General features: G+C 37.3%; 1 protein-coding gene across 1 annotated transcript; it reads right to left on the bottom strand.

Annotated features, from left to right (window-relative positions):
• Positions 1 to 27,962, bottom strand: polk (polymerase (DNA directed) kappa). Its single transcript, XM_088909858.1, has 16 exons — positions 27,904 to 27,962; positions 27,209 to 27,268; positions 24,419 to 24,573; positions 21,975 to 22,094; positions 16,661 to 16,813; positions 15,665 to 15,796; positions 13,840 to 13,990; positions 12,486 to 12,653; positions 11,770 to 11,894; positions 11,373 to 11,539; positions 10,992 to 11,024; positions 9,801 to 9,897; positions 6,937 to 7,108; positions 4,344 to 5,420; positions 2,518 to 2,572; positions 1 to 2,112 (listed from the first exon to the last, which is right to left on the bottom strand). The coding sequence occupies exons 3-16, from the start codon at positions 24,560 to 24,562 to the stop codon at positions 2,028 to 2,030; spliced, it is 2,679 nt and encodes an 892-aa protein (XP_088765984.1). The 5' UTR covers positions 24,563 to 24,573; positions 27,209 to 27,268; positions 27,904 to 27,962; the 3' UTR covers positions 1 to 2,027.
• Between the last annotated feature and the right edge of the window lie 21 nt (positions 27,963 to 27,983).

The raw sequence follows: 27,983 nt of genomic DNA, 5'->3' as shown, positions 1-27,983 counted from the left end.
TAAATGACTTTAAAACAAAATCCACAATCAAAATAAATATATTTATTGTAGAAACATTCAAAACTTATATTATCAATTAAATATTCTTTAAAAAGTGCCCTGACAGTTTTTTTTGCATTTCAAGATATTTATATATCTATATATGGCTGACTGTGTGATAACATAGCCTGAAATTCTAAACTGTAACATACCGTATGTATACTAGGAAGACTTCAAAAGATGATCAGTCGTCATCCAAATAAAAACAGTAAGCATTTTGAAATTTTGATCCTTATAATCTCAGAATGTCAAAGTCTCAGTTATAAGATATTACTGTGCATAGTGCCAGAAACATACATCAGCAGCTAGCTAGAGATAGCATGACACCGAGTTCCACAATTAGCAGCCATCAATGTTTTAGATACTGTAAAATTTTCAAAACAGCAAATGAATACATAATGGCATTAAAAATTAGGTTCTGTAAGTGATTATGTTGTAAAGCTCTTGCTTTCAACAGAGCCTCTTTCAGGTGAATGGGGAAGTGATGGCCATGACTGATGGGATATATTGGTAAACTCTGTAACACCTACGGCATCCTGAGCTCGGATCCCTGCTGCAGTCAGGAACAGATGGTGGCTTAACTAGCAGAACGAAGGCAGCCACAGCCACGCTCAGCAGCTTTACATAGAATCACGCTTTGATACTAGTAATTTTGATGGATTGTTTTAGTATTGTGTCTAGTTATATGTTGTTTTCCTCTCATCTTCATGCAAACTAGATTTTTTATATTTTAAAAAATTTTCTTTAAATTACGTAGATCACATGGAATGTAATCTATAGTCCCAGTGGCTTACTTACTGGGCTGGAGGTTTCTGAATGTATTCTTCCCCAGGAAGAGCCATTTCAATGCATCACTGCACAGGCTGACCGGGACCTACACAAGATCACTTTACAACTGAAGTGCTTCAAGCTGCACATTTCTTCATTGGTCCGATTGTGATGAGGCACTTTCTACAGTATTTTAAAAATCTATTTTTATCAATAGAATAAAAAAACTAAAATACATTTCAAAAAAGCTTTTCTGCTTTTAGAAAAGAGTGAACACTAATAAGCAGTTTTCAAGAAACATCTCATCCCATCTTCCCATCCCATTGCTAATGAACAATGCTCATCATGTGATAAAAATGCAGGCCCTTCACATAATTAAATTAACAGCACTGCATGAGCAGAGTTATCTTTGCTGCAAAAGGGAAAGCCTGATTCTTCTAATGGGGGAATTAACCTCAGTCTATAATACACCCAAAATGATTCCATTAAGACAGGCTGCAAAAAGACTATTTTGTTAGGATCTTAACAGCCTCTTCAGCAATAATGAACAGTGTGTTGATCCATTATCAAATAGAGAATGACTGGCTGAAGGAGTCAGAAAATCCTAGATTTTAGTTTAACTTTATGCACAAGGTTATTTTATGTGCATATTTATCCATTTCTGTTTTATCCAGTACAGGGTCATGGGGGAGCCAGAACTATCCAGGCAAATAACAGGCGCAGGTTAGGATACACCTTGGATGGGATGCCTGTACATCACAGGGCACACACAGATACAAACGTACACACATTCACATCAGTGCCAATTTTCCCAGAAGCCAATTAACCTACCAGTATGTCTTTGGACTGTGGGAGGAAATCGGTGTACCTGAAGGAAATGCACAGAGACACAGGGAAATCCCACAGGTAGCAGCCCAGCAATCCACCACACTGCCCAAGTTACATCCTCACCACCATGATTCTTCATATCTTAACTTCAAATACTTAATTTTTACAGCTTTAATACTAACTCTTTAATCATAATGAAAAAGAGATTATATTCCACAATTTATCCACTCCAGCATTAAAAAAACAGAAATGGATGAACATGATTGTTTCATACTCATACTAATTGCATTTTTGCTTCACTTCATGTCATTAGACTTCATTGATGAAAATAACATTACTGCAATAAAACGTTTGCTGGTTTAGCACTATTTTAACAGCTACTTCATCCTGCTTCATCTAAAGAACCTGTCTATAGTGTTCCTGCTGCAAATAGGCTTGGATTTCTTTGATGGGGGATGGCGAGATGGGGAGTTTTGCCTGAAACAAGAAGAACAAATTAAGAATCTTAGAAAGAAATTGAAGCTTAGATTATTACAAAAGGGTGGACTTTTTTCCAAAGGCAAAACACAGTTTCAAAAGCATCCACTGCTGTTTTCCAGTTCAGTGTGTCACCACAAATTAGTTTCTAGCTGTAACATCTACTGGGCTTAGAAAGCTAAAAGGTTCAAAAGTAGGTCTTTCCTAAATATCCTTAAAATTTCAGTAGCCTGGAGGTAGAGAAAATAGACACATATCTTGATCAAATACACATTTTGTACTGCAAAATTATACAGTAGTAATAAAGTATTTTATTTCAGTACTTGATTTCTTTCAATAAATCACAACTACATCTAACTCTCAAAAACATGCTCTGTAAACACCTGGATTATGTCACCGCCTTACCTTTTGTGCTTGTTCCTTGAAACTGGAACTTTCTGATTTTCCTCTAACTTTTCTGCTGGAAAAATATGTCATTTTTATCAATGGGCATCACTGCACATTTGGACTCAATCTCATATCAAAGATGAAAATCTATTTTTATCTGCTCCTAGAAGAAGTGTTCTAGCTGTATTCAAGATCATTTTATACAGCATCTAGGAAGTTCTTCCTTTGAACAAATAATGACACCAATCTTCTAAACTAGGATGAATGAACTAAATGGCTTCTACAGATGCCTCAGTCATTATCTGGATTAAATTGGGAAAAAATTGATTCAACAAGCAATTTTCACAGAGGAAAAGGTCAGGGCACCTTGAATTGCAATTTTCATATAATGGTGAAATGACACCTTGGCTTTCAATAACGTGCTGCTGAAATTGATAAAGGAGAAGGACAATTTTTGTAAAAGATATAAAGCAACATGAATAAGCTCTGAGCCTGCACATCAATGACCAATAAATATCCTATAATAGATTGATGTCTGCACTGTATATTTTTATAGTTCGCTAAAAAGATATAATATTTGGCAAGTTATCATTTTCTTTTTCTTTTTGTCACCAGCTGCTGCAAAAGTGGTTTTAAAGAATTTTAAAGAATCTGATTTGTTGACTTACCTTTTTGTATCACTGGAGCCTTAAAAAGAATATTGAGCTTAAAGGTAGTAATTTAGCTCAGTGAAATTCAAAGCATGATGATCATATGTACATCCCAGATGTTTAAATACAGTATACTGATGCTTAAAAGACTACTGTTAATCCTTCTACAAGGCGTTTAAGAGTACATAGCCCATAACATTAACCCATTCTACAACAATTTCTGCAGACTCCACTGTAATTTCTTGTACATACTTTAAGAACAGCTTTTGATGCCTGCTTTAATAGTATTGACTTAAAAAATCCCAGAAAAAGCAGGTAGTTTGCTGTCCTTTTATACACTGGTTCATGTCTTCTTAGGATACTCTTGCTTTCTGAGTATGAGATAAAAAATGTTGTGAAAATATGAAGGCTTATTATATTTATGGTTAAAAAGTTTCACAAGTAGTCTATAATCGGTGCAGAAATACAGTCTGCAATACATCTGGTAAGAATTTTCACATTCTATCAGTCACTGAATCAGGGAGAGAAAAATAGTCGATTTCCACTCATGTTATGAAAGAAATATTTGCAAAGTGGAAACAAATTGTGAGGATGTAACTCAAGGAATGATAAGCTCAGGCTATGATTAAAGATAATGTAACAAGTAGCTGCAGCTGTAGTCAGTTTGGTGGGACTCCCTAATTAGATTACATAATTCTAGGTTCCCTTGACAGACTCAAAGGGACTCATTATAGGTTGTCTAAAGCTGTGAAATGTCACTGTTAAGGTGAAAAGGACAGGTGTTTCCTGAGTGAATTCTGTCTCTGAATGTTTTTCCTTACTTCAGACACAGCATGTTCAGAACTGAAATTACATGGAAACATTTGAACAAAACTGCATTTTCTGCAAGTCAGAACTATTAAGAGAAAGCCAGCTATTAAAAATGATATTTCTATATACAGTCCATAAGGTGAAGTATTTGCAGTAAAAAGAAAGAATGTTCTTGAGTAAAAATACAGTTACAATCTTTGATTCTTTTAAAGCTTTAAAATAATTTTTTGCTGCCGCCATCACCAAGAATTTAAGCATTAGCTCCACAAGAAATGATGCACGGCCAAATTGTCCGGATCGAAATGGATGGTAAGTCAGGGAGGGAGGGTGGATAGACAGCAGGCCTGCTTTCTTATATAAATAGAACTGAAAATCGATACTAACCACTGCTCTTCATATTAGATGTGAAATCTGAATTGTGCGAGCTCGCCGTTGCCTCTCCAAGCTCCTGGAGAACGTCTTGGTTCAGACACACATCTACATGCCTGTTGAACAGAGCCAGGTCAGTGGTTTTCTGCTTCATGTTGCACACCGGACAAATCAGTGCTGTGTCTACATGGACTCCAACAGCAGAAGAACTGAAGGCACTTTCTCCGACCATGGCTTGGGCAACCTCACACTTTCTCCCATTATCCACACAGGGCAGCAGGTCAGGAAGAGCTGGCGCTGGCTCTTCATTTGAAGAGGCGGTACCAAAGCTGGAACTTCCACGAGTGACGTCTGAAGGGCCGCTGTAGGAAGAGCTCGCTTTCAAATCGGCCCCATTTAGATTGCGAGTGGCGCCTGCAATGCTAGGGTCTGACTTTTCCAGCTCTAACACACAATCGTCGAGCTTTGTCGAGAGGTTCTGTGTGGTGCCACAACGAGCCATCTCGTCATCTTCAGTTTGTGCCCAAACCAGAAACCCGCCTGATTTAGAAGGTGTCCTGTTAGAGGAAGACCTGTCTGAGCAGTTACTGTCATCATCGAAGATAAAGTCTTCCGTATCTAAATTCCTATTAGAATATTCCACTATGGAAACGGCACTCAGGCATTCATCAATATGTCGGTTAAAGGCTTCCAGGTTGTTCGTCTTCTGTTTTTGGAAACATACTGGACACGTGAAGTGCTGCTCCATGCTGCCAATGCTCTCTCTGCTCGTGGACTGCTCATTTCCCTCCTGCTCCGTGTCTTTGCAGGACGTAGGTTCCTGAGACACCTCCTGCATGGCCTGCATTTTCAGCCTCTGAGCCCGGGCTTTCTCGAAGAAAGACTGCCGAGGCTCGCACTGCTGTTGTGCGTCTCTCTTCTTCCTGAAGAAGCTGGAGGTCACTTCTTCTTGGGGCTGGCTGGCTCTGGGGTCCTCCTTCACAACCTGAGTGGAAGCCAACGTCTCCTGTCTCCCTGCTTGAAAGAAGCTGATGATGCTCTTTTGCAGGGGTTTCTTGTCTACCTGAGGCACAAATCCAGAAACCCGTACTCCTGAATGGGAAAGGAAATGCAAATGATAATTATGTTCATGAAATGAAAATACAGTTAAAAAAGACAGCAGAGGCAACTATGAATATCTATTCAAGACACTTTTATGTCTTTTATCCATGGAAGCTGGGTTTAAAGACACACTATTCCACAAGCAAAATAAGTCAGTGACATTAACTTACAGTACCTACCAGTGTGAGTATAAAGCCTGCCATTCAGAGGCTTGGGAAATACTTCAGTTACTGCTGTTACTCCATAGTTTATCTCACAATCTAACAAGTCTGAATAAAGCATAACTGACTTTTTTCCAGACTTGATAGATTGTGTAACTCGTTTCTAATGGGCTAAATTAGCTCAAATGGCTATAAAGTTTACTAATTTTTGGGATACTTTTTATCATCTTTCTCCTGAAACATGACCAAGGTCTAATATGATGTTTTTAGGTCATAATATCACATATACTGTACTTATGATTATCTTTAGAGGTACAGAGAAATATGAACATGGCTGGCATTGCTCACATAGGTAAGACACAGTATCACTATAATGTGACAAAACAATGTGTGGATTTCTTATGAATGTGAACGTTAATCACTCAGTGAGAAGTGATGCTCTGTTTTTTTTTAATTAGAAGAGTTTAGTTCATTTAAATACCTATTATGGTAAATAAACAGTGAAATTAGTTATGGACATACTGTATAGAGAAATAACCAGTTTAATTCATTACCAATTGATTACACTCTTCAGACAGGATTGCTGTAGCAGGGGAGTTTAGCATATAAGGTACAGTAACTGACTGTAATCTGTTCTCTAGGCTTTGCGGACCACTGCCCAGAGACATCCCTACACATGGCTCTAACACTGGCAAATTTACATTACTGCTGTGACTTCCCAGCTGTGAAATTAGGTCAGCATCCCTGCAGTACTCATAATAGCATCTATGATGAGAAAGGACACACTAATGTATTGATTAATGGGATTACTCATCAGATGTTGTGTTGTAATTAATTTCATGTCACAAGCTCTGAATGACACTTCTTCTGAGGCACTAAAGCTCATAGCAACTATGGAGAGGTCTGATTTTTTTTTTATTCTCACAAGTGTTCTTGTTAACAATCCATAAGGAATCACACACCGATGAGTGCAAACTGTTCTTTCAATTCTGGGAGGTGGGTACAAAAGTACTCTGACACCAGCATGTAACTCTTATAGACATAATGAATACATTAATGGTTTTTCACTGAAAGGACAAGTTGCAAAAACATTAAGTTGAAATCTGTTTGCGTGGGATGCAAATTGTTGTTAAACTGCAATGTCATAATGAGTATGGACTAATGTTTCATATCACAGTAATTTACATAAAATCCATGCTAATGTATTCCTGGACTAGATCTAATGTCACACTGTAAACTTGCAAGCTGCTATGATTTGTCAAACTGACTGATTATGCTAGAATTAAATTATTCTTTTCCAGGCTATTTTCCTGGATGAAGAACTAGGTTCAAGAAAGTTGTCTTACCCATAAGCCTCAGTCTCAGAGGATGAGGGCTTGCATTGTCGATCTCTGTTTTCAACAAAACCCTGGCAACAGCAAATATTTCCTCTTCAGTGGAGACGATAGAAGACGGAGTAAAAGCTCTTGTTTTCACTTCAAAGTTCACATTCTTCAGCTTTAAAGTAACTGTTTTTCCCTGTAAAAAAGTATAGTTGTTCTATTTATGAGATGCCACTTTAACTTATTCCCATATATTCACAATTCATCTCTTTTCTTAAAGCCTGTGCATAATATGGACAGAATCTCTCAACTGCACAGTACAGTATGTGTTGTACTCAAATACTAGATAAACCGATCCTAAATGTCCTGGGCCAGAGTACTTAGGCCCATTGAATATCTTGATATGTATAGATCTATCCATCCATCCATTTTTTTACTTCTTTATCCAGTACAGGATCACTGAGGGAGCTGGAGCCTATTCCAGCACACAATGGGTACAAGTTAGGATACATACTGAACAGGAAGCCAGTCCATTGCAGCATATGTATAGATGTGTAAGAATAGATGTGTAAGAAACATTTCAAAAGAAACGACTTAGTCATAAATAAAAGTTTAACTGGGTGATAATATGGGTTTTTCATTCTTTCTGCAGAATTTGCTTGACTAATTTTTACTTTAACTGTGCCATACTGGGGACCATATTCCAAAGACCAAATTCCCTTTTCAGCCACCGGAGGACCCTGCACAACTTTAGCTTCATTAGTTCCACAGCAAGAAAAAAGTACAGTTTCTTGAATAGAATCAAAAAGGGGTGACTTTACAATAGCATCACAAATCCCAAAAAACTTCTGAGAATAATTAGTCTAAACAAGATTATTCGGGACTGGGAATAACCAACCAAGTTCCAAACCGAACGCTTATCTGCTGTAGCCTGACCCTCAAGATTTCTACCAGCACGAACCAAGATCTGTCAATTGGAGGGTCATGGATACGAGCCCCTTGAGGCCTTTCACCCACCCACTTACTCCAATGGGTGCAAGATCAAAGAGATGAGACTTCAGCCCTCTATCTCTTCACCTAACTACTCAATCCACTTGCTGATTTCAGAGGAAAGAAAAAAAAGCAGCTACAGAACAAGGAACAGCTGGCCTCTATGTCACCTTGGCATCCTTCTGTACGTGACTTGGAATTTAACAGCAGTCGGAGTTATAATGAATGAATGCCGATCCACTGCCAAGATGTAATTACAAGGCTAGGTTCATATTCAGGCAGTCTCGCTCTGCCAGGTATATTCGTTAACTGATTGCTTTCTTTGTTTTACAGCTTTAACTGCTGTCCAGCGCGGTTGGAAAGCGGGATATTCTGGAAGGAGCACAAAGCCCTCTGTTTCAGAAATCAGGGTAAGCGTTGTTGCCTGTAGTAGGGAAGATTCTCCATGGGTAATCATGTACCCCCATTAGTAAACAAGTAGCCATGGAATTCATGCAATTCATAGTTCAGATTTAAAGTATAGTATGCTTTTTCCAATTAAACCAATGTAGGAAAAACCTACAAAGAACAAACATTTAACTTATATGCGGCAGCAGAACATGGCCCCAGGCAATCAAGTTGGAAGCTGGGTTTCCAGATTCAACAATTTGTAATCATAGTTTATCTATTGCTATGCTACATCATTCCACCATCATTCCATGATTTTAAAGATAATTGCATCATATACTTCCTATAAGTTAAATGTGTAAGTTTTTTTTCATCTGAATACCTTTTCATAGTTGGCGAATAAAACTAATAGAGCAGCTTCCTATTTATTCATGTTTCACATTTAAAATCAGTCCTTTTTTTTCCCTTTCAGTTCGGCTTCAGTTCTCTTTTCAATTAGATCTGTCTTATTTTTTGTTATTTTCACAATGTATTAACAAAAGGTCAGATGATTCAGAAAGGATGTGTTTAAACAAAAGATTACTGTTCTATAAATGCTGAGCTCTTCTGATCTAAACCTGGTTAATAATTATTTTGGCTTTTTTCAGTTTATTTTTCCCTTGGTTGCACAATTGCTTTCACTGCAAAAACACAAGCTGTTTCAATTGGCCTTTGAGCACTGCATTATATCTGACATGAGAATATAATCACATAGCTCCAAGTGACTTCCTATTTTCTGAAAACTCCGACACACACAAAATTCTAGAGTGTTATAAATCATTTTCCATAGGGACTGCTCATTTAGAAGCTTTAAATGAAATACTGCACATGCAACCATATCACTAGAAAAGACCATAAAGGGGTCATTGCAAGTATTTTTCAATTAGCATAGGTATAAAAGGGATCACTAAAGTTAACATGCCTTTTTAAACCAAATTAAAATAAATTCTAAAGTAATATTTTATTTTCTAGTTAGGTTTATGTTGGAAGATAACTTTATTAAAATGCAGGAATGCAAAGTGAAAATAATTTGAATGAATAAGTGGGAACTTAGACGGTATGGTGGCACAGTTGTTAACATTGCTGCCTCAGCCCTGTTGGCCCTTACCAATCAATAATCCCCATCTATGAATCCCCATTCATTACTCTGCTCTCCTCCCCACTGATAGCTGATGTGTGGTGAGCGTTCTGGTGCACTATAGCTGCTGTTGCATCATCCAGGTGGATGCTGCACATTGGTGGTGGTGGAGGGGAGTCCCCATTACCTATAAAGCACTTTGAGTGGAGTGTCCAAAAAACCTCTATATAAGTGTAAGCCATTAGTATTATTATTATTATTATTATTATTATTATTATTTTTCAGGGTTTACTCGGGTGCCTTAATCACGTGTTCGTTTTGAGTCAGCTGCAGCGGGGAGTTTGCAGACCACAGGACTGAAAGCTGGTGCTGGGCGTGGAGGACACTCCCTCACCTTCAGTCCTTCTTTGAGTAGATCCTCAGCAAGGTCACAGCACAGCTCGTGGCAGAGACTGTACTGATCCTTCGGATTGCTCATTTCACTGAAAGTCCTGCAGGCAGAAACAAAGAGAGAAACAATCATTTTCCATTCTTCAGGGCTGACTACTCTGGAAGCTTCTGTTCCATAACTACAGTCTGTAATTCTTTGTCAGTCCGTTGGGTTTAAACAGTTGGGCTTAAGATGACCTGTAGCAACTGACCAATTCAAAATAATTTAAACAGTGATTTTTTTTTACCTTATAGTGGGTTTTCCGTTTTATACGGTATTTTAAGAATCAAAATACATTTATCAAAGGTGAATGTGTCTATTTAATATATTGCAAAAACAATTTAGAAATTGTTATTTTTATTCTCCTAATACACACAGACTGTACACACTCTCTTCACTCTAGTTGGAGTCCAGCTTTATCCTGGGAAACAGGTGTAACAACATACACATCAGACTGATTACTATGTGCAAATCAAGCCACTTTCGACATCAGACTCAAACAGTACTGACTAGGCCTCCAACAGATGTGTGATATTAGTGAAGAACTTGGCTCACATGTAAATTTGAATGTTATATATTCCACTCAGGATGTTGGAAAATAGATTACTTGAAAAGGGCATAACACCTTGTCCACCTTTGAAACAATCACAATGTAGTTCTGTTTTCTCAAAAGAAAGACAATTATAGACAGCTTATCACATAACAGTTTGTTTTTTCAAAAGTGTACACTAATCTTTTAACTTTAATGATATGCCAAGGAACATGGAAATAGTTCAAAGCAGAAAAAACAGAATAACGTACAATAACATACAAAAGCCAAGTTCAACACATAAAAATTTTAAAGGCACAGAGAGTCTGCAAACTTGCCACGTATCCTAACTCAGAACTTTCTCAAACTGTTTCTGTCTGTGTGCTTAGATAAAAGACTTTTCCTGGCTTTATGAGAACACATTTGAAAATCAATATCTTCAGAAAATGTCAAATACAATTATCTTTATACTGCAGCTAGATATTATTTCCCTTTGAAATATAATATTATATAGACTCTTTAATGTAAGTCTTATTTCGCAAATAATGTATTATACATTTTAAGAATCACTTAGGCAAAGTTTAGCAATATATACTAAGGTGTTTTCATGATATACAATAACGTACCTTTCTGTGCTCATACTCTTCCTTTCACCATCACTGGAAAAATGAAGTAAAACACACTTAAATTTATGCGCACACTTGTAACACTTTAAATGTTTTCTAGACACAATCACCTTTAATGAGTCAAAAGAACTTAAACTGTTTTACTGCAGTGGAGAATTTTACATCTCTTCTTTAAAAACAAAATCCTAATTTTAGTATACTGTACAAATTTTTTCTTTTGCCCACTAAGATAGTACAATTGAGGCCTTAAAATTAACAGTAAATAATAGAAAGTACAAATGAAAACACCATTCAGTACAGCAAAGTTTAACAAAAAATGCCTACATACTACACGCAAATACACTTTACACACATATATACTGTATATTTCGGCAGGCTGACCTCTCAATACGTGTTGTGCCCAGACCCAGGGATATCTGCATAAATTGATGCCAGGCGATATCAGAGAAAAGAAGGGAGAGCAGTGCCATCTTCTGGCACAGTTCAGAACAGGTAGTGATGTCCAAAGCCCTCAGCATTTTCTCTGTCACTTTTCCTATACCAGGGACCTGGGGAAAAAAAACCCAAAACTTACAAAAGAAATTTGAAAAATATGTACATGTGTTGTGTACTTAAGTCTACTAACAGGGGGTGTAACAACAACATTGGTGTGGGTGTGGGTTGCTGGTTTCAAGTCTGTCCCTTTCTAATAAATAAACCTTTATACATATGGAAAAGAGAATATTTGCAGTCAAAACACAGGCCTGACGTACCTACTCTTAGTAAAGTAAATGCCTACCTTCCGAATGGGTAAATCCCTGATGAAGTTCATTACGACTTCTCGGTCTGGTGGGATCCTATATTGACCATTGGGTTTGTTCTTGTCACTGCACACTTTTGCAAGCATTGTATTTGGTGCTATGCCTTAAAAAACAAAGTGTAGTTATCTATGATGTAAACAGGTATGGATTAGCATACTTTAATTTATTTACAACAATTTTAACACTGAAACAGAACAGTAAACTGGAATGTTTCTGACTAACCAGACAACTGCTAAATAGTAGGCCTTGTTTGTGAAAGATTTTTTATCCAATCCATAGACTTCACTTTATTATCAAAGTTAAATACAATTATTAAAACTTCAGTGGTGCATGTAAACTGTGGTCTTTAAGCCCCAAGCAACTTGCCGTGGTACCATAAATAAAGTTATCTATTATTCTGATGCAAAGTTTTCAAAACGTTCACCAATATATACATATAAAAAAACATAAAAATAGTTTTCTTCTCTTGCTTTGTTTGGGGTTTCTAGTTGCCCAGAATGGTTGACTTACACTGCTTTAAAAAGCATATGGCTCCCATTTAAAGTAAAATTGCGATATAAATTAACCACTGGATATGTATGTTTTCAAAAAATGGTTTCGGCACAGCAAGACTCATCAGGAACCTAAATAAAAAACGCCAGCTCTTGAAAAACCGAGAAGTACTAAAAACCCTAAATAACAGATTTTGTCTTACCTGCGCTGGCCGTGAGTGAAGTCTTCTGCTCAATGCGGAACCGCATCTCTCTCACAGCCTCCTCTGCAGAGAGCCCAAACACCACAGGGATGTAAGAGACCCTGGGGCCTGGAGGACTGTCCTCAAACAGCACAGGGGAGGTGTTCCCATTAAGCCTGTCTGTCTCTGCTGAAAAACAAAGCAGATGAATCAATAACATGTAACACTTAAAGAATACTTTTATCTCTCCTTATTACCATAACCCTTTTCTAATGCTCTTAAGGAGATTCCAACATGTCAGATGATGAAATGGAGGACTGTAGGGTTCATGTCTTTCTCTCCTGAGTGGGAGTGGGAACATACCAAATGTTACAAATTAGATGAGGCATTTTGGCCCATCTAGCTAGTTTGGTACTTAATAGCTAATTGATTCAAAGATCTCAACCAGCCATTTGTTGTTTAGAAGCCAAGGTAGTGGCTTCAACAACAAGGCTGGATAAGTTGATCCATACTCTCACATCCCACATTTGGACAAAACAGTGCCTTCTGTTCTTGGTTTTAAATGTACTTTTACCTACTTGTGTCCTCTGGTTAGTGACATGTTACAAGAAAACATCTTAAAAATAATTGGTGATTCCAATTGGATGGGAATATAATTAAAAACAAAATGCTAATTCCAAGCTTGCGGCATGTAAAACCTGCTTTTCAAACAACTTGCTGCATGTATTCTCAATTGCCCCAACTCTGGATTAAATACTTGTTTTTATATTTTAAAGCATTCCTTTATCATTCAGCTAGTAATGATTAATTAATTTTGGCAGGTGACTAATCATATGGACAGTTATTAAAACTGGGTGTCCTGCAGTACCCTCTGGGAAACACACAGGAGAAAATATGCCTAGAGGAAGCCGTAATTATATGATGTTATGGCTTTCTGCAGGAAGCTTTTGATTTACTCCCCTACAATAATATTACAGAAGAAATTATATACAAACCCTGTACATCTGCATGAAATACACAATAAGCACTTCTGTATGAAAATGATTCAATGAGTTGTGGTATGAATCTATTTCAGTGAGATTTAAGTCTGGACCATTTCTTACCAAATATTGAACATGTTCTTTTCTCTAAAACTCCAGGATTATTGGGAACTGTATTTCCAAGTGTGGAATATAATAATGTATTATGCGAGATTAAAAGCAACACTGAATTAGTAAAAGAGCAATAAAGCTGACCTTAGGGTTCGGAAGCAATTCTCAGCACTGGCCTATATATGTGTGTCATCATTTTCTTGAAGTATTGAATACTGGTTTGAACACTCATTTTGCGTGGGTAAAAAAAATTTTTGGTTTGACACAGTAAATTTGTTTGGCACCTTCAGAAGAATTCTCTGTTCTGGTGTAATATGTCCTCATGGACTCTGGCCAGCTCTGTCTCTGCTCCAAGTGCTCTGTGATGTCCAGATAGGCTTCATCCAGACTCATGGGCAGGAAATTGGGGTCATACTCTGTAAATATTTCCCGCACCTTGGATAAAAAAAAACAACAATAAGAAGCTCACAATAAAAAAAATGATATTACTATGATACATCACTTACAAAGTTGTTTCATTAGGCCTAATGGCGACTTCTCAGCTCTAATGTTTTAATGCTCTAATGCTTTCTCCAACCCTTTTCCAGCTCTGCAAAAATATAATTATGTCAATACTGCTATCTAGGAACAATGGATCATCCCCTGATACAGAAGAAATGGATACAGTGACTACTGCCTACACAGAAAAAACAACATAACAAAATTGGTAGCACTTCAGTACCAAAATGGGAGAGGGGCATCTTTCAATATTTCATCAATAAATAGATTTTTATTCTTTTTCATACCATTTTTGGCACAAATTAACAATAAGGATAATTGGGTCACTTCTTGTTATAAAAGATAATTCAGACATTAAAGTAATGTAATATATTTAAAAAAACAAAGATAAAGTGACCAGCTCCCACAATCCTGTTCACTGACTGGGTCCATCAATGCCTTACCTTTGCATATCTGTGCACCCCTATGAGCAGGAGTAAGAGTGGGATAAAATCAGAGTACAGAATAGATCACTCTCCCACACAATATCTGAAGCTTTTGTCTCTTTTATCAAGTACAAAGTAAAGCATCAAAGAATACACTGATCATTCTGTAATAAATAAACAGTAAAAATTTTAGCCAGTTTTTAAGCCCTTCACATGACCTAAAAGAGTTAGTTGATTACGTGCTTCTTCTTAACTCTGCTGCTGCATAATGTTTGTGTTTTTCTATACTTTGTCATTTATTTATTTTTTATTATTTTGGATGAATATTTTATTGATCACATACTGTATAGAAATGTTTATCAAAGCAAAAAAATTAAAACAGAAAAAGGGTAAAAAAAAACAAGAACTATTTAATACTTCTAAAGCACAGGGCAGGCTTGAAATCAAAGTACAGCTAAAGAAAATAAAGCCACATATTTAAATAATTGAAGATAATCCATTTTCTATCCGCTTCAACCAATTTGGGGTCACAGGGGATCTGGAGTGTATCCTGGTAAGCAACAGATACAAGTCAGGATACACCCTGGATGGGACACCAGTCCATTGCAGGGCACACAAAGACGCAAACACTCACACCCAGGGCTAATTTGCTCTGAAGCCAATTAACTGAAGCACCTGTTGGAAACCCACGCAAACACGTGTAAACTCCAAGCAGATACTGTAGCACCCCAGGTCTGGAACTGAACACAGGGCCCCAGTGCTGGTTAACCACCATGCTGCTCAGCATTGCTGCAGTGCAATTTAAGTCTTTTTTATGTTTGTCTATACATGCAGAAAATATTTGTCAGCATGAATATATACTACTTGTATAAAAAATGAAAGTGCATGTTTACAATTAAGCGCATTAATCATTTTTTATGTTTAGTTAATGAGGGAAAACAAGTGAGATTAGTCCACTTAATGAGTTAGCTGAGAGGCACCAGTATAAGATTGTTTGTTTTTAAAGTTGGCAACCACTGGGAAAAAAATAAAGCCTAGACAAAGTAGAATATTGAAGAATGGACAATTTATAAATTCCTGACCTCGGCATTTTAAGCTAACAAATGAACGGATACTGTGCAATTCCTAAAGGGCATTCTTCGTTATCAGACTACAGGTAACCTAAAGCAGAAGTCGGATGATTTACCTCAGCACTCATTGCTTTGTATTTGTCAAAGTTAGGATGGACTATGATCAGGTTGGGACAGAGCTTCTTTGCAATAAACCCAGGCATTGCAGAACGTACTCCAAACTTGCGAGCATGATAATTAGAAGTTGCCTGAAAAGGAAAATAGAAAGAAAAATTATAATGTTCTAACACTCAAGACTGACAACTACCCCATATACATGCTAATGAAACACTATATCAGTAGATTAACAACAGTTAAACACCTCTTTAAGTGAATGGAAAAGAGTAGCCTTTGATCTTAATTGCCAACATGGAAGCAAAACTCATGAAAAACCCCATGATAGAAAAAAAAACAACTGATTGAACAGGCTGCACAGTCTCCAGGCTAAACACTAAACAAATCACCTTCCTGCCTTCACTAAGTGACTGAAACCATATCTATTTTTAGAGTTACTTCTGTAAATATCACTCGTGACTCATTCAGAAAGAACAGCCATCAGGAATCAAATGGTCATACTGCTAATTATCAATGGTTGCTTCATGGCAAGACCACTGAGAAGTGAAAGTACATTCAGAAGACAAAATATCTGCAAGATTTGTCAGTGCACACTCTCAGAAATATGTATGGACAGCTTTCATCTCCAATAATGCTAGTCACTGCTGCAGCATATGTAATAGTTTGGGAAAAGAATTTACTGAATACTCACTCATTGTGGAAATGGCGGTTAAGATTTACAGTCAACAAATGTATAACACAGGGAGTGAATACTTAATCCTGCAACTCTGCAGAAATAAATGATCAATAGGTTGTCACAACTCGTATATGTATTGTATATATACACATCTAAAATTATGTACATATTCACATTTTGACTCATTGTATAAGAATGTATTTTCCCTTTTTGGAACATAGGCAATGTTAACAGAACAGAGAACTCAAGACTAATCAATGTCATGTTTTGTCAACAGTGTCATTTGGGGGCCTAGAGATGAAAACAAAGCCTAGATCGCTACCAGCATGCCCGTTACTCCCACGGCCATAGGTTTGTCTTTGAGTTCAGGGCGGTCTCTCATTTCCACTGCGGCGTAGAAGGCGTCCATGTCCACGTGCACAATGGTGCGCCCCATCTCGCGCCCCCTTTCCAGCTCTGTGGTCAGTTTCTCCACCTGCCGGCCACAACACAACACCGCCGTCAGCACCTGTCCCTGCCCTGCAGTGCATTGCACCTAGATTAGGTCTAATCCTTTTTAACAACTTTAATCCCCCAGAATATTAGTCATCATCACTTTAGAGATTAGGGAAGATCTCAGAATATAGTTGGGTAAAAAGGAGCATTTTTCAAAGAGTTCAATATACTGACCAACTTTTATAACATACAATATATTGCTGGGATTTGGGAAGCTGCATTTGCATTTCACATTGTCTGTAATTGACATAAATCAAACTAGAAAATTAATCACACAAATGCTACTCAACACTAACTCATCTTTACTTCGGCTCATTCCAAAAGTCTGAGTGACAGGTGATTAAAGAGGGTCAGTATGTTTCTTAATTATAGTGCAATGCTGAATGGCCCCAGTGTTGTCTGATCACTTTACTGTTATCATCTGTTCAGGGATGAAATGAGCACTGTGGGTGAAATATGACTGGGTTGTCCTCAGTTTGGCTAGGAAGTAATCTGAGCTTCATTTTACCCAGGAACGAGGAGATAGACCAGGTATGTGTGTCACGCACCACTGGAATGGGACTGAGTAACAAACAGTAATAAACAGGGACTGAGTCTTTCCTCCTGCTACCCAAGTGAAGCAAAATTAAGTCCTTGCTTAGAAGTTGCTGTGAAATCTCTCAACCCTGTTTGTAGAAATTTTGAGAATAAAATTGGACACTCATGAAACCAAGAGGCATTAAACATGCATTCTCCCATTCCTATGCAAAACTATTATGCATGTTTGTAATGAAAGTATGTACACTATGCACAAATCAGTTAAAATAATTAATTCGCTTCATTTTCTAAACAATCAAACTTTTCTTGGAGATGTCTTTGTAGTCACTGCTTGTAAAACACCATGTATGGAAGAATGGATTGCAGATGTGCAAATATGATGTGTGTATCATGTGGATAATGGTACAAAAGGCCAGGGAAGATGTGCACAACTAATCATTGCTGAATTAAAATTGCACAAGATTGAAGGAAAGAGGACATTGTCCGGGGTCATCCAACAATTGGGTGTGAATAGTTTGACGATATTGTATCTGCAGTCAAGATACATGAAAAATCATTCATTCCTCCTCTAAATAGCATTTTTTATTTCAACTACTTATTTAGGTAGGTAATAGAATAATGCGTTTGTTTTTATGGGAGGTATGCATGATCTCAGAAGTCTGAGTGCTGCATGGTTAAAGCTGTCTGTGCAACACCCTAATCTAGGTATTGAAAACTGTTATTGATATTTAATTTTTAGAGTGTCAAGGATATTGTTGCTGACTGCATAATTAATTTTGCCTTTAAAAACCACAACAGTAAGTATGCAGTAGACAAGAAGGTAGGCTAGGAAGGTAGCTGCTTAGGAGTTCCAGCTGAATGACTTACCAGCATGAGAAAGAGGTCAGTCAGTATTGTGAGGTGCTTTCAGCCTCTTCAAAAGGGAAAGACTGTTTTTAGATCTGTTTCTGTTTGGTTTCATAGTCACATGCCCGTTTCTTTTTTGTATACTTTGTGTGCCCGCAACCATAATGGGGCAATGCTGACTTCATTTTAAATAAAGAGCCTTTGTTTTCACCGATATGAATCTCTGTATCAGCATCTTGCTCACCTCCTCCAGGGCTGCATGTTCAAAAAGTAAACAGCTTGCTTGTGAATACCTTGAGGGATCAACCCATTTCAGCATCTATTCTTTAAGATCTACTGCCAGAAGCCTTCACTCATCCTTTAACTTAATATCCTGCCAACAAGCCTTGAGACATTCAGCTTTCTTAATTTGTGTCACCCTATATTTTAGACACTTACATACATCAACATAATCCATTAATCCATTTTCTAACGGCATAGGGCATAGATGGTCATGGGGGGGGGGGTGTGCAGGGCCAGTCCACACATTAGATGAAGACACAAACATGTACACACTCACACCAGGGCTAATTTGTCACAGAAATGAATTAACTTACCAGTAAGTCTTTGGACTGTGGAAGGAAACCCATGCAACAAAGCATCATTGGGGAAAAGATCCAAACTCCAAAGAGACAGCACCCAAGGAATAGAACCCGAGGCCACTGAGCTGTGAGGCAGCAATGTTAATCACCGCACCACTTTGCCGCCCCTATATCAATGTTATCCTTAAGATAATTGAACAAGCCTTCGGCTAATGATATACAGCACCTACAGCAAACGTTGCAGAGCACTCTCCTTTTTCTTACAAAAACAAAGTGATATAAAGACTTAAATGGGACCATGGTTTATTAATGTTAAAATAGGCGGAAATTATTCATGATTTTTAAAGTATCTCCCAGTTTTTCCTTTTGCTCAAAGTTATATTTTCTATATCTATATCACAAAACAATTTTGAAACAAAATGGTATGGATGTGGTGGTCATAGTAAGTATTTTCAGGGCTCTCCATCATGAAATAAAGAACTCAGAAGGGGGGGGGGGGGGGGTCTCTTAAGGGGCACAACCAGAAGAAAATGAGCCTCTATCAAACTGGAAATCTAACTGGGCAGCACTAAAATTACTGAGCACTGTCGTGTTTGGGTGGGCTAGCAAAAGATGGGTTGGGTGCTCTAAAGATCTTGTCTAGTATTTTTCAGTGTCTTCCTCTAGAGGACACTGGTTACCTGCTGCTTGCATACAGGTCTACTAGTACAAAAACAGCTGGATACCTCAATGACATACAGTGTGTCTCAGAGGAGGTGCATGTACAATATAACTTCCATTTCCTACTGTTGCTGTAAACTGATATTACCAAAAGAAAAGAAAAGAACAAAAAACGGAATTTCTGACAATATAAAAACATTCAAAATAATAAATAAATGTTGAACTCTGGAGCAGCTTTTCTTCCCAAAAATTAAATTAACCTTTCTTTTTTTTGATGGTTTATATAGAGGAAATTACAGGATGATAGACTTTCATTCACAAAATGCTTTAAATGTTCAGTTCTTCTGCCTGCTCATTATGATTTTCATTGGCATGCTGATTTTATCTTGGAGGAAGAAAGCAGTATAGGCCACCTAAAGTTTGTTTTTTGCTTATTCGGAAATAAAATGCATGGAATCATAGAAATGCAGTAGAGAAAGGCTACTGAAAATTTTAGAGCCAACTATACCTGAAAGAATATTTTAAAGCAAGAGATGGAACAAAAATGGGCATCATGGTAGCACGGTGGTTAGCATTGCTGCCTTGTAGTACTGGGACCCTGGGTTCAGTCCCTTAGGTGTTATCTGTTTGGACTTTGTATGTTCTCCCTGTGTTTGTGTGATTTCCCTCCCTCAGTCTAAAGACATACTGGTAAGTTAATTGGTTTGTAGGAATATAGACCCTAGTGTGAGTGTGTGTGTCTATGTGTGCCCTGTAACAGACTGGCATCCCATCTAGGGCATATCCTGCCTTGCCTTACACTTGTTTCTTGCCAGAATAGGTCCCCACGACCCTGTGTTGGATAAAGCAGTTAGAAAATGGATGGATGGATCTAGAATGAGCAAGATGGGGTTAATCCTGAAATATGTGAGGAATTCCAGAATAAGGCAGTCTTACTCATTACAAGGAAGAGCAGTATAAATTTGTGCTAATAAGGGTCTTGTGGTTTCTTACAGTCTTATGATCATTAGGCCTTAATTTACTGTGTAACTCCTGACTGGCTTGAGGGATAAATATGCCTTATTGAAAATTTATTAGATATGAATACATACTGTTTGTGGTGTAATTAAAAAATAAAAATTGAAATTGCAAAAGGCGATGCTGTCGTCCTTTTCGGTAACCTTCAAAATAAACCAACGGGCAAAGAATTTATCAACTACAAAATAGTTTTGCCCTGAGCTAGGATCATACTGTAAGGGCAGCGTTTGTATTCTCAATTTAGCATTACTTTTTAAACCATTCAGCTGGCAACTCCAGTCGCTGCTGAGGATCAGTTTTAAATGGGTGACCACATATAAAGTTTGGTTTGGTTTTCACCTGCAATAGCAGAACAAACCCATAACTTCAATTTATGTTTGTGCCCCACAACATGCCAGGAAATCTTTTTCGGAAGACGCACTGTGGAGTGTGTGTTTACTTTTTTCTTTATCTTAACATATACATTTCAACTATATGTATCTCTCCAAAACAGTTCACACCATTTTTTCTACACTAAATTGGCAAGTGTTTTAATTAAGATAAGGCTTCATTGTACTATAAAACTCTCACTACTGGGGAAAAACAGTTTGTATAGTTCAGGTGGGTAGCTGCGTCAGCATGCGTAGGCTGCAAAGGAACAAGTAATAGGTTTATTCCATTACGAAAAGAGAAGAAATGAAACACAACGTTTCGGCTGTGGAGCCTTCTTCGGGTGTGAAGTGGAATAAACCTATGACTTGTTCCTTTGCAGTTTGTAAGTTGCCAATGTTTAGGTTGCTTACTGATTTTGTAATTTAAAAAATATCACCTGTGTAATCTCAGTTTTTAAGGATTTAAAATGTCTAACAGAAGACAAATTAGAGTTGCTGGAGGTCCTGGTCACAGTCGGGTAGTGACATGATCCAGGCTTGAACCCATGATCGTAGTGCTCAAACTGTGCTTGGGTATTAGCCTCCAAGGAAGCCCTTAGCACTCACTATTTAAAAAAAACAAAACATTTTGATTGGAAACCGCCTCATATGTTTTTATGCTAATTGTCTTTTCATAGCATTGTGTATCAAATATTTTATCACTCACTACTTTTGCCCACAATTGATAAGCTGTGACTTGAACTATTTAGGTAAATAATTTGTTTTTTAAGTTATGTATATCCTTATAAGTAAGAAGTGAGTTGTTAGTGAACTAAACATTTGAATTTTAAAGTTTAAAATGGAAAAACAAACACGCTCAACAAAGCTGATATTCTTTAGCAGTGAGAGCTGGCACTTTGTAAATGCAAACAAATACATATGCATATCTCAAAATTGTTTAAACACGGCATGGAGTTTAACTTAACAGCACAAGTGATATAAAATTAATACTCTTTCACATTAGAAATGTCCACAAGGAATTTAAAATTCTGCAAAGCAGCCACTAAACACCTCTTTATATAAACAGATGTCAGACTGTAGTGAACTGAATCCTGGGTATGTAAATTAAGGAAATGTTACTGTTCAGTACCTGCATCTGTGCTTTCCTCAGCTGGTGCTCAGTGATTTGTGTTTTCTGCTGCATCATTCTCTCAATCTTTAGGTTCACCTGCTGCTCCTTCTTACGTTCATTCTCATAAAACCTCGATCCCTCCACACAAAACAAAACAAAACAAAACATCCATATTTTAGTTAAGAGGAACTTGAAAACCCATTCTTTATTTCAGCAAAACGGCTCTCTAGAGCACATTCTGGAAGATCTAGTATGCTTTTTAGTCAAGAAGGAAAACAGGGCATCTTCAGAATAAAGTTGTGTGTTGTGTGAAAACAATACATTTTGGAATGAGCCATGAACCAAATTGTGGCGATAAATATAAAATTGCTGTATGCTCCAAACTTATGAATATGCACTCAAATATATAGAATCAAGCCTGTTCTTTAAAAAAACCAGCAGCCCAGTCACAGTGAGCTCTCTCTGATGCTTTTTATTCTTTGTTCTGACACCTATTTGTTACAAAGTGCTGGGCTCATTCCCAATGTCCTCCATCTGGTGCAGTCAAGGACCTTACATCTCCCAGGAGTTGATGCTGCATATTTGCTGTCACCACATATTAGAAACATTTCTTCTGTTGTCCTCTGGTGTGATTGCCTTGGCTTGCCTGGGAGAAGACATCCCTTTTTGAGGGCCTGGAGTGTGATATGCAGACAGAAAGGCAAACCCCTAAAGAGCTGATGGTGGATGATCATAGTTTTAGTGCTTGCCGTACCAGCTTGAGATAGAACACTGATGTTGCCGAGTCTGTGCAGCCACTTGATATGTAAAATCTTCTTCCAAAAGTGTTGGGAATATAATTGTTATGGAGATGTTATGGTTATGTCTCCCCCATGCAAACATTATGTAGTAAAATAGGATTAATGATGATAGACCATCAGTTTCATTTTTATGTCTAAATTCTCAAACATCCACTTCTTCAGGTGACCAAAGACTGCTCCTGCAGATTTTAGGCGATGTTAGACTTCTTCACCAATATCAGCCTTCTGTGAAACATAACTCCTAATGTGTGGAATAGCTACTCATCATGAATCTGAATTGATAGTGCTAGGGTGTGTGGATTTGGAGCCTGCTGAGGGAGAACTGTGATTTGTCCTCTCTAAACCAGGGTTCTCACAAGCCTCAGTAAATATTATGACAATTGTCAGGAGATCAGTTTATGTCAAGACACATAACTGCAGTTATCACCATTTCTATAAGACAGGGTTTGGTTCCAAATAACCTCATTTGCCATTTCATCCAGACAGTTAAAGGCCCCTGGTAACAATGGCTATATTATATATCACTGCATGGTACTGTATATATATACACAATAGTATTATACTGCCTGGAATATACAGAAAGCCTAGGAGTGAGAGAATATTACTGATCATTCTTCTTCGTGGCAATGCCTGGATTCACTAATACCTTTACATTCCTGAAAGGATAATAGAATATTATTCAACAGACTGATGAGGACATGTGTCTCGTGTTAGTTTCTCAGAACAGTTACTTTCTTCTTATTTTTGTGAAGGTTTAGGCACAACAAAATGAACACAGTGACTGTTTTGGTGTTTTTTATTCACTCTGATCACTGAATTGTTCATGCATTTATAGACTGGAACAGTTTGGCGTCTCTCAATTGAAAACGCATTCTGACATTAATGAGGAAGTTATACAATAAATGTGCTGAGTGCCAGCTATGCTCCCTTTACAACAGGAAAGGTGAGTTTCACCTGATATAATGTGTTAATATACAGTACAAATGGAGCCACTACTTAGATTTTGGGAAAGACTGCACTTTAACTGCTCCACAATTAGAAGAAATTAAACTATTAAAAAAAACAGCAAATTGCTGTATAAACCTACACACAAGAACCTACTCAGTTGCATGGATTTGCTAACAAAAAGATGTGCTAGACTGCTGTCACACTACATCTTTAGTGTGTATTTTTTTAAAAAAAGGAAACAGTTGCCCTATTCAGGAAAGAACAGTATTAGCATATCTATGGAATATAGTCAAGGATGAACTATATATCATCTAAAAGTGTAGATAATTTAATATAATATAAAATATAGCAATAAACAATATTACTCTCCCTCTCTCCTCTGCGCACATGGAGTTTCCAAATGTTTAACTGTATAGTAAATGTATTTTATCTTTATCTTCTGCATTAACACTCAAATGGCCAAAAAAAAAAATACTTTGAAAATATCACCCTTTGTGGTACTTTGGACATTAAATCAACAGAAAATAAAACTTGTGCTTCAGCACCTAATGACATAATCATTACCTACAGGGTGAGAACCCTTTTAAACATTGACAATGAACAATTTCCAGGAAATGAGAACTTTTATCTCCCAGACTACTGGACAGCGTATTGCAGGATATTAAGCACAGATAGTAAAATCTTTCATCTATCCCACAGCCTGCCTGCGCTTACCTTTGAGGTTTCCAATATGATCTTGTTGATTTTGTCCGTGTCTATGCCCTCCATTCCAGCCTTGTTGTCATTGAAGGCCATCCTGGATAGGAGACCTCCCTCAGAACAGGAGGCTCCATCTGTGTCTTTTGCTACCCTGTCCATCGTTCTTACTTCTGTCAAAGGAAAATTTACTCTGTTATTGTTATTATTTGGCATAAGTAGTAGTCGCATCTTAATAGTAGAATGGGAATCGATAATAGATGTAGTACATGTTATAAAGGGTGTTCTTCACAAGAGAATGGTAGTCACATCTCATTTATATTAAAAAAAATCTCAGTTTTGAAACCAGACTGTTTTCAACTACTTTTTTACACTTCAGTTTCTGAAGCGCCTTTAGAAGATGCTGAGAGCTGCTGAGATTAGACTGGGATTAGTTGGGGGTTCTCTCATTTCTCAGTATAATCCTACTGGGAGTTTGCTGTACTGTCAATGAGGGAGACAGCTCATTCAGAGTAGCTCGAAAGTGGCTGGGTCAGACGAGTCTGCCTAGGCTTCCTCATCCTCCCAGAGTGCAGTCACTGGGATCGCAGCTGCCAGTCAAGGTGTCCACAACGCACCATAGGTGAATCTAAATTGGGTGTGTAAAACAGAAATAACTGGCAATCCTAAATGTATTTAAAAAACAGTACTGCAGGAAAAGAGATTCACCACGAATTGGTCACGACACTTACATAGACAAAAATAAAATTAACCAAACCCTTGGACAAGCAATGAATGATGAAAAGACAAAGAAAAGCCATCATTTTATTCTCTTAGCCCATCATCAAGGGAAATCCATCAGTATTCAGGTTAATTTTTCAAATGGAGGACTAAAGCAACAGTCAAAGCAGGGAGTGTAAGGCAGGGTCATATTTATGTAATTTGATAAGTGCAAAAACAGTTGCATACAGCTACAGTACAAACACAACACCAAATGCCCACAAAAACCTACAGTACTCACTTTCCACTTATTATTAATTTTTTTTTATTTTGGAACTATCAGCTAAATACTGGAAGGCTGTTTTCTTTCAACAACAGAAAATAGACTAATGTGCTATAAATATGACTCAAACTATTTGTCTGCTTGCTAATGTTCTGACAGTTTTGGATCTGACATCTCACATTATATTCTGTTTGTGTAACTTTGCATACTGTACATTCCTGTTTCCTGAGGAGAAAAACAGAAGGAAAACGTCCTGTTTGGCATGTGGTGAGTTGTTAGGCTAAAAACCATGCATTCTGTTTCAACATCCATCCTTGTAATACTGTATGGCAGGGGGGTTGCAAAACCTAATAAGTCACTAACAGCCAGTATCTATGCTTTTCTAAAGCACAAACCGAGTCAATTTCTAATCTGTACAGTGATCTTTTGTTTCAGTACAACTACACATAAAAAAGCTCTTTGATTAATTATTAAAGAAGTGTACACTGTGCTATTCATTAAGCTTTAATTCTGTTTATACTGTAACATAGTGAAACAGATGTTGAACTATTTTGCAACAGGACAACCTTCATTATTTTAAGCCTGTTAAAACCATCAGTACTAAATCCAGCTTACATCTCAAGATTTTTAAATGAGTCTTACATAATAGGATTCTCTTTATGCATTTCCAGTACATTGCTTGGATGCAAATCCTATAATTTCTGTAATAATGGTCATCGGAGATTGGTCTGTCAATAGCAAGCACAATTATATTAAAGCATTCCTTCTGCCTAGTGTAATCTAACTCTTCCTGCATCAAAGGCAACCAGAATCATGACTAGAATACCATTAATTAGCAAGTTTTTACATTGCTTCCAAATACTGCAACATTAATCAAGAGTTTATTAATTGAAAGCACAAAGTGCACCCTTCAGAAACTCTTTAAGCCCTTTTATTCCAAAGCACTTTCCAGTAAAAAAAGAACCTGACCTGTGCTTCTGTACTATGACTATTTAAAAAAAATAGCTTTTTAAATTTTAGCTTTGATTTGAATGAATTTATTTGAATCTATATAGCTAAACCTAATAGATCTTTTTTGTACTGTTATAGTATCAGACCATGAACCAATTTTCCATATTCTCGAATATTGTAACCCAAATATTGCAGTTCTGGAACTAAGCAGTCACTGGTATTAATTCCTACATTTTCAGTAACTGTATTCTTAGAGGAACACAGCGATCCAATGGATAGTGTAGCAGACACAGGGCATAAGGCAGAGCTGGACTCTGAATGTGATGATAATGCATTACATGGCACACTCACACAGGTGTAATGGGGTTAGCACAATGCTGCTCCATTGCTATAAACGTATAGCCTTTTATAGTTTATTTAACAAAGATGTTGTGTACCACACTCTACACTCAAAAGATTCTTGTGCTTTGTTTTACAGATCAAGTTACAACACTTAATATTGTGAGACTGTAACACTAGATTAAAGTATCTTGTTTTTACCATTTTATATCTGATTTTACTAAAAAACTGCAAAAAACATTTCATAATCATGAAATGGAAATCATCATGAAATACAGATCTTTGACAATTTTGCTAAGGCAAGAAAAAAAGTATTGTAGCGCTCTCGGGTTCACGTGAGTATGCGCCCTCGCCACTGCCGCCTCAGGTTGAGCCCCAGCCAGTTGAGCTAAAGGGCAATCTCCCCTCAGCACTGCGCTAGTAAGCCGGATCGAACAACCTGCAATGGTGGCCGTATGCGTTACAGTATTAGTCAAATGGTAAATTTTACCGTTTACCACATGGAAAGGTTTAGACTTTTTTAGAAAAATACTTACTATTTGAAAACTCTTTTCTAACAAGTATTCCACCAAGAATATCGATGGATCCACGACTCACTGTAGAAAAAACATAAACTTGTTTGGAAAGACATTGCTCGCCCGTACGTTGAAAGAGAGCATTATCAAGTTGCAAAAGCGTCTTTCTCCTACATTATTCATAGACACGGTACTTAAAAAGTCAGTTAGCTATTATGAGCTGTTAAAAACAGTCACGTCATTACAAATTAATATGGTTCTCTCTCTAAAGTGCAAACTATTAACCACCTACTCTGCTAATGCAGTAATTTGGGTCTAAATATATTAATAACAAATCTGCTATTTTAGCGTAATATTAATGATGGAATACGATCAATGCTTCAACAGTTCTTTTTGGGGGTATTATAGAAAAGCCCGTCTTAAGTGCAGTAATGGAGCTGTATGGACTATCATTTCAGCAGAGGTTTATACTGTAGTTCAAATTTTAACTGACAACAACGTCGATCCTTCACGGCTGGAGCGAAAGTGTCAGTAAAAGTGGAGACGTAGGACAAGATGTAACTATCAGTCGAGCCAAACATTATTTTACACTTTGTGTCATTTTATATTTTCGAAATTCAGAAAGGAGATTTGTTTCTTCCATCCGTGTAAACATCTTCAGTACTTAATTAAAACACTACCACAAAGGAAAACAAATGAAAAGAGGACTTATTTACCTTGGTTAGCAACATTACGCTGTAAAATCAGCAGCCTATGTCTTACGTGTAAATACCCATACACTTTACTTATTATAGTT

The sequence above is a fragment of the Atractosteus spatula genome, chromosome 3, assembly GCF_055471065.1.
Source record: "Atractosteus spatula isolate fAtrSpa1 chromosome 3, fAtrSpa1.hap1, whole genome shotgun sequence".
Taxonomy (NCBI): domain Eukaryota; kingdom Metazoa; phylum Chordata; class Actinopteri; order Semionotiformes; family Lepisosteidae; genus Atractosteus; species Atractosteus spatula.
This window is presented reverse-complemented; position numbering and strand designations above follow the sequence as displayed.

What these genes read in the sequence shown, in the direction of transcription:
- polk (XM_088909858.1), bottom strand. Translation starts at nt 24,562, where the DNA reads ATGGACAGGGTAGCAAAAGACACAGATGGAGCCTCCTGTTCTGAGGGA. An exon ending in TGGGAGTAACGGGCATGCTG is followed by an intron (nt 15,797 to 16,660) that starts GTAGCGATCTAG and finishes TTTCCTTTTCAG; the next exon opens with GCAACTTCTAATTATCATGC. An exon ending in TTCACTCACGGCCAGCGCAG is followed by an intron (nt 11,895 to 12,485) that starts GTAAGACAAAAT and finishes TTGTTTTTTAAG; the next exon opens with GCATAGCACCAAATACAATG.